General features: G+C 33.7%; 1 protein-coding gene across 1 annotated transcript in view; it reads right to left on the bottom strand.

Annotated features, from left to right (window-relative positions):
• Positions 1–2,015: 2,015 nt before the first annotated feature.
• The window catches only part of LOC129228294 (glutamate receptor ionotropic, NMDA 2B-like), a 188,612-nt gene continuing 178,310 nt past the window's right edge, over positions 2,016–12,317 (bottom strand). Inside the window, exons 14-15 of the mRNA XM_054862972.1 lie at positions 6,629–6,819; positions 2,016–2,202 (exon numbers count right to left, since the gene is read on the bottom strand). Coding sequence (XP_054718947.1) covers positions 2,016–2,202; positions 6,629–6,819 — 378 coding nt within the window. The remainder of the gene's footprint in view (positions 2,203–6,628; positions 6,820–12,317) is intronic.

The raw sequence follows: 12,317 nt of genomic DNA, 5'->3' as shown, positions 1-12,317 counted from the left end.
ATAATTCTTCGATCAGTTTTTCCTTCGATTTATATTTTCAGATGGATGTATGATTTCTTTGTACATAAAAACATTTCAACAACTAACGTCTATGACAATTAAATACAGCTTTGAGCAAGCATTTTTCTCTTCAAAGTTAAGCTCTATTCACTGCTAAGTATTCAATGTTTCCTTCTTGCTTCAAAGTAGAAACTTTAAGAATCATCTACATTTATTATACACAAAACTGTATGTGGTAGGAAACTATTTTTACTTCACGTTTATTTGTTTCCATTTGCATGCAGGAAAATTTCAGAAAGGATTTTTAATTCATGCTCAGTTTATTGCCCTTATTACACGTTATGAATATCGGAAAAGGATGATAGGTGGCTTTAAAAAAGCAAGAACTACAACTGTAACCTTGAATAAGAGTTTGTACCCGTCGAGATTGTGTTTGATATTTTGAAGCAAAGACAGATGTAGACATTAACGCAATGTTCAGACGGTTAAAAAATCACAAGAGGAGCAAACACCAACAATATACTGATGAATAAACAATCATCGAAGACTTCTGAAAGAAGTCACACAAAGATTTATCTGCAGTTATGAAACTATAGGCATACATTTATTATACAAAATTAAACTTATCTAACTTCCATTTGATTTAAAACAAAGAAAAAATTTGAACCTTGCAAAAATGGAGCGCAACAGTAAGTTTGGCATTTTTATTGCTTGCTGTAACACTTGTGTACATTTGTACAGTGTACATGAACTATTCACACAGTAACTCATCTTTACGACTGAAAAAGATATAAGATATATTTCTTGCTAATTTTTCAATAACATATTAGCAGGATCTGAAGTTGAAAAGAAAATCCTTGTTCGATGCAGTTTGGATCATAGAAGAGTTTTAGGTTTCTTATCATCTGAACTAATAAGCAGCTATTTATTGCTACTTTGCCAACCATTAGCGATAACTTAAATTTGAACCAAAATCCTCGTTGAACCAGTTAAGTTCATAAAGGCTTTACGCCTGATAAACTGGTATTTCAAACTACTTTTCCAATGAGTCATTATCAAAGAGAAGATGCAATCTTTGTCAAAGTTGGAAGGAAAATATTTGATAAACCAGTACAGGCCCTAAAATACTTAACTAAATTATCGGCACCCATTGATGATGAGTGTGTTTCTTGATACGTCAAAATTATTTTCAAAAACTAAAGTTGGAATAAAAAGCGCAGTTGAGCTAGTTTGGATGATTGACGCTTTCGATAACTCATCATCACGAGTGACAAAGATAGATTTTGCCACTTTTATAATCAGGTACCATGAACTCAAGACGGAATTCTAATCTATGATGAACCAGTTTGAATCAAAAGCTTTTGACAAGAAAAAAACCCCGAGGAAGTCATGACGCATAAAAAAGAAGATGTATCTGCAAGTGTTCTATAACAACAATGCTTACGATATTTTTTCATATATTAGGGATGGAAATAATTTCCCTCCCAATAACCTTTCCACCAAATAATCCAGAATGATACTATCGACAATAACTGTGGAAGAACTACACTGAGAGCAAAGTTTCCCCAACGCGATCAGTTACTGACACAAAACAGCGGTATTTCCGAAGCAGTTGAATATCAACAGAAATAAATTTATTCTTACAGGCCCGGATCTACATACCTGCAGAGCAAGGAGTGCAGGGGGGGGGGGGGCACGTCTTTAAAGTTTCTAACGGAATAAGAAATTGAAAAATAAACTAGCACTAAGACTCATTAACGTTGCAAATAAACACTGCTAGCCTCTGGGGAAAACCCAACAGATTTTGTTGCAGGGGGCCGAAAATGTATAGTTCCGGTCCTGTATTATGGGTAGAAAATGCATTTCAATACTTAAAATACTGTTTACAAGGAAGAGACAGAACGTTCTGATTTAAATGCTTGTCAAAGACTGTATTCAACGGAAATGCCCATACGTATACACATACACATTGATCTTTACTCATTTTGGAAATGTTCGTCTTTCACCTTCTGTAATCATAAGACAGTTTCTATTTCTGCAATTTCCATGTCGTTGAAGTTTTTCACGTAATGTGGGCCATACGGGTGCAGAGGATGAGTTCTATAAGCAGGTGGAAGTGAAAAATTGGTGTGTGGTGGTTCGTTGCTCAAGATGAAGTTATGAGTCATGTCTCGTGGTTTTGTGTAATCCGGTGACCAGCTTCTGGAAGAGGGGAAAAATAAATTTATACGTTTTGCGCAGATTACATATTATACACAATTAATGCATGAAACTAATGTGTGATTTCTGCATTTTACACATTAATTCGTATAATTAATGCACATTGCATTATTAATTACAGAAATTAATGCACATTTCATAATGAGTTAATACAATTAATACGTATTACACAATTTAAAAAAATAATGCACACAGTTCAATTTTAAGAGCCCTAAGTCCGTGTCATTTCTCCCTCTGCAACAGTTTTTTACAGAAAATACAAGTACATTATTTGATTAGCAAAGAATGAAATTTCATGTTTTATATAAAAAAAAGTAGTGTTACACATCCAAAGACGCTTTACAGCAAATCGTAAGATACCAGTCTACACTGTAAAAACGATTCAGAAACGTTTCTGGAAAATAATGGGCAGCTGATGTGCCCAATTTCTGCCAGTAACATATCTTGAAAAATCAAGGAAGGTTTCCCGCTAAAAGTCAGTAACCATCCTAAAATTATCCTGGAAGCCTCCAGAAACTTCAAAAACATTCCTGTTTAAAGCCAGTCGTGTCTCCTGAACTTTAAAGTACACTAAGGTAGATATATTATAATAGCTTGGCACCTTCGTGATCATTCAAGGAAGCTCCGAAATCAGCATTGCAAACATGGCCAAAGCTGAGACAGAATTGCAAGTAAGTGTAAAGAATATTATTCGCCTGCAATTCTTGCAAAGCTATGTAGTCTAAGGACTTACTTGCTCCCTTTGAGAGCTTAATCAGTCTCGACGGGCAGCAATCGCATTAAAGCCGATACACTTGATAAATACGCTCAGTTTATCTTAAAACTGGAAGCTAAAAATATTTTTCACAACAGTCAGAAGTCTTTATTCGTGCAACTTGTAGAAATTCAGGAAACGTTTTAACATTGATACTTGATTTTTCCAGGAAGTGAATGAAAGCAACTGAAATCCCGAAAGGTTACACGGAAATAGTCAATAATGTTTCTGATTTTTTTTAGTGTAGGCATCTAATTTAATTTAAATATTTAAGGAATATTTAATGTCCCTTTGTAAACAGCGTTAATAGTTCGCATTCAAGGATTTCAGATACGTAAAAAAAAATAAATATCAGCAAAAACATAAAGAGTATTTGAAAAAAGTTGAGAGGAGGGAGAGGTAAATATTAACATTAATAGTATTACGTTAGTATTTACCTATCGGAGGTATTAATTTGCAATAGGGACTTAGAGGGATTAGTAATCATGAAATTGCAAAAATATGTCTTTTATTTACAACTATTATTATCTTACAAATCCTTTGTCTTCTTTGCATAGGTTATTTGATTGTAGAGAACCACTTCAAGTGGATTTTCAACTTCGTTTTGCTAGAAAAAAATCTTTAAAGTTTTCTAGTTAACACACAAGTTCGAAGAAATTTCATCTGACACGGTTTTTCCTACTAAATTTAGAATAAAAAAAATAAACGATAGGTGAAATGGTTATTGTAGAAAATAGCAATTTTATGAGTTGTTTTGTGCTTAATTCAAATTTAGAGTTTTTTGTTTCGAAAACCCGCTTCAGTAAATTCCTGAGAATCGAAGCAATTAGGGGTAGGGTGAGATGGTGAAAACTACCATATAGAGTGAAGCCGACTAAACTATTGATTTGCATAAAAATCATGTATTCACTCCCAAAAATGCTAGGATATAGATTTTTATAGGATATAGATTTTCAAATAACAGAGGGGTTCAAGGTGACTATAAAGGTGTGCACCGGTAAGCAAAATGGGCTTTTTACCGATTACCAATTCATCGTCAAAACATAGTCGGCTAAAGATTACTTATAATGATCATGGTTTTCATGTACTACAATGTATTTATCAACTTTTTTAATGAGCATACTTAGTGTGATTTGAATATTTAAAAAATCGGAAAATTAATTGGTGACATTTAGAATATTATAAATTATTGGTAAAGTGGCCGATTATGACCGATTCCCAAGCACAGTGGATTTATCGGTGCATCTCTAGTTTGATTCATGTCGGTTAATTTTGCATCACTCCTTTTGTTTCTGCTTGGGTAATTAAAAGAGGGAAATTTCAGATTTGGAGAGCAATGCTGCACTTTACTGGCTAGGTCAGGGCTGTCCAACTGGAAGCCCGCGGGCCGCATGCGGCTCGCCAACTTCTTATTCAGCATATTTCTTTTTTCGACATTTTACGATATCAAGAAGCACCCGAGACTACCTTTCTCGGTCAAGCCGGAGTTCACGAACTTTCCTCTTGATCGCTCTTTTACTCCTGTCATTGTATTGGGAGAAAAAGGTGCAGGACATCTACAGGTCAAGGTCAAGCAGTCATACCCTGCACGTTGAAGTTCAAACAGATTACTAGAAATAATATTGCCTCACGTGGGCCGGGGGAGACAGGGAGGGAAGAGAGAAACATTTCAGTAAGCAAAACCTGCCTGCAATTGGTTAAAAATAAAAACTCCTTCGCTGACTCTACGGCCTATGTTGATTTCGAAAAAAAAAAATGAAAGCTTGCTCTCGTCAACTCTCCGCTCTTTTCCATTGATGATATCGATGCTGACATTCCTGCCCTCGTAAAGAAGGCGGACCGGCCTCAGTTTTCCCAATAAAATGTAAGCAAATTGTTTTATAATCCTTCTGTTTCATTGTTTTATAATTTATAATTCAACTACTAATTGTTATTGAATAATTCAACCACTAATTGTTATTGTATATGAGATAAGAGGTTATTGTTCAACTTTTTAAAACAACGGTTCGCCAGATGATCACTGACCGGAATTCTGGCCCGTAGACTCGTTGCAGTTGGACAGCCCTGGGTTAGGTTATAGTATCCGTTTTCTGATTTTTATTTAACAAAACAAAATAACAAAACTTTACACAATTTTGAAATTACTGCTTGAAAACTACTTTGAAATGGTAACTTGAAACTTTTGAAATATTCAACGCCCTACATCACAATATTCTATGCGAGTAAATAAACGATAAAAATCTTGTGATGTTGTGAAATAAGACTAGAAGTTTGAACATTTAGAGGTTTTGCTTTTCTAGTTCAAAGTTACTCTACTTTTATTGAATAATTTATGTCATATCCAATTTCTTTCATGATTCAAATAGCAAAACAACTTTGAACTAGTTTAACAATTCAATTTAAACAGTTTTTGTGAATATAATATCTTAATTTAGGATAATTTTAAAGCATAATTTGAGGAGTTTTTTTCAACTTTAAGATGCAATGACATTACTAAAATATGAATAGAGTAAAATGGCAAGATAACTTTGAATCAGGTCAATAGTTTTCTTTATAAAGTTTTCATTACTATGCTTTCTCAATTTAGGATAATAATAGCATAATTTTAGGAGTTTGTTTTTCCACTTAATGCTGCAATGCCACTACTAAAATATGAGTAGGACAAATAACTAGGTGACTTTGAACCTGGTTAAGGGTTCATTTTAAAAAGTTTTCATAACTATAAATTCTTCTTTTAGGACAATTACAGCACAATTTTAGGAGGTTTTTTTTTTTTTTTTTTCATCTTTAATCTTCAGTGACACTACTAAAATATGACTAAGGCAAATGAAACGATAAGTCAACAGTTAACTTAAAAAAGTTTTTACAAGTATAGTTTCTTAATTTGGGATAATTATAGTACATTTTTAGGAGTTTTTCTTCAGTTTTTAGCTACAATAACACAATCAAAATATAAGTAGGACAACCAAAAACAGAGAAGTTCGGGATCAATGCGCTGTAAAAAAATTCCGAAACGTTACTCGGTATTTCCGTGTTACGTTTCGAGATTTTAAAAGTTTTTATCCACTTCCTGGAAAAATCAAGTATCATTGTCAAAAAGTTTCGTGAATTACCACAATATGCACGAATGCAGAATTTTCACTGTTGTGAAAAATAGTTTTAGCTCCTAGTTTAAAGATTAACTGAGCGTATTTATAAAGTGTATCGGCTTCAGTTCTATTGCGGCCCGACCATGCTAGTTAAACTCCCAAAAGGAGCGAAACAGTATGGACTACGTTGCTTTTTCAGAATTGCAGTCGAGTGGAATTCTCATTACTTGCAATCCTGGCTTAGCTTTGGCCATGTTTGCAACAATGCTCGTGGATCTTCCTTGATAAATGAGGAGATGCCAAGCTATTATGTTATACTCCCTAAGTTTACTCTAATTTTCCAGTGACACGATTGGATTTTAATGGGAAAATTTCTGAATTTTCCAAGATGCTTCCAGGATAATGTAAGGAAGGTTACTGAATTTTAGCGGAAAACGTTCCTGGGGTTTTGCAAGATATGTTACTGGCAGAAATTGGGCACATCAGCTGCCCATTATTTTCCAGGAACGTTTCTGAATCGTTTTTACAGTGTGTTACCCTAACAAAGTAAAGTAGTTTTACTCACAATTGTGTGGGAGAATTGAGCGTCTCCCTGATGTTGGCCTCAAGCTGTCTTATTTTCAGTTTCGCCATGTCCAGTTGGTGACGGGTTTTCCATAGCATTGTGTCGCAGACTGGATCTTTGCACCTGTGATGTTTAATGAGGTCCGTGGCTTCGTAAACGGCTCCACGAAAACTAAGTGATTTTCCCATACTCTGAAAAAAAAAAAAGGTTATATATTAACGAAATTTTCATTTTGGCTGTAAATTTACATAAGCAAATAATGCAAACCTCAATTTTCATATTGCATTCTAACCAATCTGTCTTTATAACCGTTTGGTGTAATACAAAGGGGAAGGAAATAAAGGAAAAAATATATACTAGTGCTTACTCAAGTAGAGATCACTCATTTTCCAGATTTTTAAAATTTTGATCATATTTCTGTTAAAGGCGAAAAAAGGGGCACAAGTCAAAAAGTATATAAATATTTTACAGATAGACGGATTGAATATTGAACAACTCACTGTAAATCGAATTACTTTCCTATTTGGAGGATGTATAATACATTTCTTCCTTCAAGCATCAGTAATATTTTAATTAAAGTAAAGTAAGTTCTTTTAACGTTTTTCATGACATGAGTCATTTTTACTGATTGCCTTTCATTTCATTTAGTCACGCTTTACTCTTCCATGCTGTTTGGACTGAAAATTTTTTCCTCGGGTTGAAAATATGAATAAAGAAAAATCACAGACTGTTTTATGAATAAAATTTTTTATTAGAATGTGCAATACAACTGATAATTATGGTGTTAGTAGGTAAAATTTCTCGAAAATGAAAGATTTTGACATTTGACATTTTTACCACCCGTGACAGATTTGTCGAAATTAATGTAACGTTTGTGGTTGTATATCTATTCTTTCTGAAACACACATACACACAAATACATATGCATCGGGTATACATAAATTCCGTATAAAGTTTAAAATGATAAAATTCGGAAAAATACCCGAAACAAAAATAGTTTGCAGAGTTAGCATCGCTTGTTCACTGGAACTGTTTTAACACCGAAGTAGGTATCTCCCACAAAACGACATACTTTGCGTTCCCAAAGAATGACAGAGCGATATATCGTACCATATCACACTTCAAAACCTCCCGCATCTACCACTATTTGATTTAACCACTTGCATGGTTCCCTAAAACAGTTTTGCTTTTTTGATTCAGACCAGGAGCCGAGCAATCCCTGGCCCAACATCCCCAGAGGTATTGATTAGCTTGGAGGATTTTGTGACCACAACATATTTACCGTGCTCCGGTCATATTTTAATAACATGTAGGATCTTCGACCGGCAGGCATTGATAGCGGGACCCTTCAGTTACGATTCTGACGCTACGGTATGAATTCCAGGCTCACTTATCATAAGATCCTTAATTTTTGGAGCGCACTGCCCAATAAATGAGTGGATAACGACTGCAACTAAATGCGCACTGTTCCTTGACGCTTCTGTTTGAGATGGTCAAGCCATGTTTGCACGACAAAGATGGGCCATCTATTTTCACATTTATGAAAAATGGAGCAAACAGTGACATTGCTACTCTGGTCATGAAATGTCTGATCCAGACGTTCGGGGTGGTGAACTTGTTAGCAGGAGTTACAGGCTCCCGTTAACGCCTCAGTCTGCAGATTTGACAGCTGCAGTTTTCCGATTGTGGGGACATTTTAAATTTTAACTTGATCAACCGGTTCATAGAATTTGAACTGAAAGATGTAATCTACCGAGTGGGATCATTTAAACGTACGGAACTGTTTCCCTTTTGATGTTGCTGGATAGATATTGAGCAATTCCTGCAATATTTCTCAATAAAATAAAAATATAAATTTGGCACAGACATGGTTTGCATATAAATGCTTAGAAACAATTCGGAGTTGTGTTTAGATTGATTTTATTTATTTATTTATTATTATTATTATTATTATTATTATTATTATTATTATTATTATTTTTTTTTTTTTTTTTTTGCGTTAGAACAATTTTTAAAGAAAAGGTGGCACGGAAGTTCTCTTAAAAATATATTATACATATCATTTTGATTGCTAAATGTGTTTCAATACAACAGCTATTCAATGTGCTTCCCGTCAATGACAGGAAGCACATTGAACAGCAACAGCTGTTGCGTTGAACAATGAAAAACACTCTTCCATGTTAAAAGCATTATAGAGGAAATACATGACACATGATGGTGTATTTCTTCTTTGAATAAAGCCAAAGAAATAAGCTGATCTCTGTACCCAAGTTAATTTATGTGGCCCCATAACGGGAGGTCACAAGGTGTAAGATCTAGTGACCATGGCGTATTTCATTCATGCAGAAAGCAACAACCAAGGACATGGTTGTCTCCTAATGTAACAAGAGTACCTATATGCGAATGCTCTCTTTTATGCATAAAAGCTATTGAACGAAGAGCTTACCTCTCTAGCAAATAAGGAATTTCTTTATTTTTAATTGCATTTAATATCGTTATCCTCTGACAGAAACAGCTTGAAACGAGTCTCTAAGCAGCTCCATGAAGAAAAATGGGTCATTAATTCAACTTCAGTGGAAACAGTTTGAAACGAGTCTCTAAGCAGCCCCATGAAGAAAAATGGGTCATTAATTCAACTTCAGTGGAAACAGTTTGAAATGAGTCTCTAAGCAGATCCATGAAGAAAAATGGGTCATTAATTCAACTTCAGTGCTACCTTTTGGTCAAAAATATAACTAATACAGTTTTAGGGGGGGGGGGGCGGAGGGGTTGCGGGGTATTTTTTTTACCTTTTCAGGGAGCTCTTGCTTTTTTTTGGGGGGGGGGAGGGTTTTTTTTGCAATTTTTAGGAGGTGCGCCCTTGCTTTTAGGGGAATCCAAACCCCTGATTAATCCAAAACAGTTTGTGCACATTATAAATTAAAATTCCTTATGTTCATGAGCATTTATGTGCAAACTACAACATTTCACAGTAAAAAGCTCATTAATTATAAGGTTTCGAAAGTCTACTGATTATTGAATCACTCTGTATTTCGTATTCATTGTTTGCTTTTTTCGGGGATATCTTATTGACCACTCACATTTACGTTATTTAGTTGCCTAATATAAATTCTTGAAATGCAGTAATAAACATCGTTTCGCACTTTTTTTTTAAAAAAGTAACTTGGCTAACAAGTCGCACTCTACATGCAGTATACCAACAGCTCGGTTATCACATCCAGAGACTACACTCGTCCATGATATGGAGTCAATGCCTAAGCCCAGATTTTCATTTGAAACTTCTGTACTTATGTTGCATTATTATTTAATTTTATTTAATTATTTTTATTTATTTATTTTATTTATTTATTTATTTTTTTTTTGAATTTAATATCGCTTACACTTCCATTTGATTTACCTATCTATTGCATTAACTATATTACTACACACAAGTAATTTGTACAATTCAGTGAATATACATTTAGCAAAGCATTTTTTTACTAGTTTGACGCTACTCATACATGCATATGAGCTGATGAGAGTAAAGTCCTTGCACTTGTTCTAATTTAAAAAGAATTTTGCCGTATACAATTTGAAATTCATTTATTTCAGCAGTTTCAAATTTCGTTATTATTTTAAAATAACTAATGAATGTTGATTAGATTTATCTCAAGATTATTTCTTGCAAAAACTTTATTCAAATCATGATAAATTATCACCCACTTTTTTTAAGAGTAAAACAATCAAGAAATAACTAGCTTTTGATAAAGTCTAAAAATAAATCAAAGCCGTAATGCATTGAGAGATTTCTGAAACATAAAATATTACAAATAACTGAATAAAAAGTCAACTATAATTGATCGAAATTTCATTTAAATTTAGGCTTTGCCGAAGCCATAAAGTGGTTTTTTATGCAAATTAGGTTATTCAGTGAAGACTAAATTTATGAAGTAGTATAAATCGTTGCTTGCAGAAGTGAAATGAATGTTATTCGGAAAAAGAAGAAACTGTAAATTTTCTACAAGACTTTTTTTTTTAATCATGATTTTTTTTTTGAAGTATGTTTTGCTTATGTTTTAAAGGACAAAGCTACTTTTTAGAGCACCGACGTATTTTTATAAGAAATATCGAGGGTGTGTCACATGTTGTTGGAATAGAAAAATTACAAAAAAAAAAAAAAAACATACAGAGACAAAGAAATACCTTATGTCGAAACATATTCTGCACAAAGCTTATTGTTATTGTTTATTCCATAGTCTTTCTTCTTGACTTTGTGTAGGAATGCAGACAGTGTTTGATAATTTTTGAATTTGATTCTTTAAAATGCCAGAAAATATTTTTTGTTATAACACGACTAAACTAACAGCATAAATATTTTTATTGGATTTTGCAGTTTAAAGAAAGAAAATAAATTTCGCATTTTATGCGTTGGTAAATGTTTCTATCATGTTACACCTCAACCACTCTTTCTTTTTTTCTTCTCTTAAATGTGATTCTTGATGGCGAGAAAGGATTGCAAAGATTTGGGTAAAAAAAAATGAGGGTCTCTCTTATCTTACTGCTCTAAATAAGACAAGCTAATAACGGAAGACATTGTTAAACAGATACGTTTTGGTGCAAAATTACATTTTCAAATCCATTATAAATATAAGAAAAATAATTGAGAAATAAATCAGTGAAAATAGCATTATTTTTTATTTTAGTATCCCAATGTTACTTTTTTACGGTAAATGAAACAACTATAACTGTTTTCAGTTAAACAGTGCTCTGACGCTTAACAACAAGAAAATGAACTTTTTCCGAAATGCTGTTTTACTGATGCCTGTACTGCCGTGCTAAACGCAAAAGTGGTATCTGAAGCCGAGTTCAAAATGAGAAATCACCCTATAAAGTTGTGTGCCGCCATGTATTTGATTCAGACGAAACTTTTTCAGAATTTTTTTCAAAGCGTTTCCCACCGACAAATGCTCATTAGACATTGTACTTGGGTAAAATATGTGGCAAAGAACCACCTGATGACAATAACTCAATTTTGACAAAAAGTACAGATACCACTTTTATGCTTAGCATGGCAGTGTAGTCAGGGATGCCATATGGCCGGGAGAAGTCGAGTCGGTGTCCCGGGACTTTTCGATCAAGTGGAATTAATTCCCGAATATTGTCTAAAGTCATGCTTATCTTTTTATTTTGCTTGAAAATCTTAAGTTCCTTCCCAAACAGACTTGTTCCAAGCAGACTTATATAGTGGTTTTGCAATGTCGTATTTATGGGCAACATTGTGAATGCCTGGAAAGTAAACTGTGACACACAAAGAAAAACCATGAACAGTTTAATCCATTGAAAATGAATTTTAACTTTGTAAATCGTTCCGCATTTGGTGGAACACAACATGTCAAAATCAATATCTAACAGTACGACATCTATCTCAATAATTAAGAGTTCTTTTCATGTCACAACAAGAACGTTGTCTTATAAAATAGCAATTACATAAACTAACAGGACTGAATAAGTGAAGCAGCGCACCCCAAATTGGCAGCCTAGCTAGCACACGACAACAACAACAACAACAGGATTAAATTCATTACTCGCATGTCACACAGCATAATTCTGATTATCAATTACAAAACACAAAGACACACAGTTAAAAGATCAAATTAAGGTGCTCAAATTATGAAAGCGAGAATACTAACTCTAATATATTTAAAAAGAA

This window comes from Uloborus diversus, chromosome 8 (assembly GCF_026930045.1).
Source record: "Uloborus diversus isolate 005 chromosome 8, Udiv.v.3.1, whole genome shotgun sequence".
Taxonomy (NCBI): domain Eukaryota; kingdom Metazoa; phylum Arthropoda; class Arachnida; order Araneae; family Uloboridae; genus Uloborus; species Uloborus diversus.
Note: the sequence above shows the minus strand (reverse complement) of the source record. Positions and strands in the feature narration are given on the sequence as shown.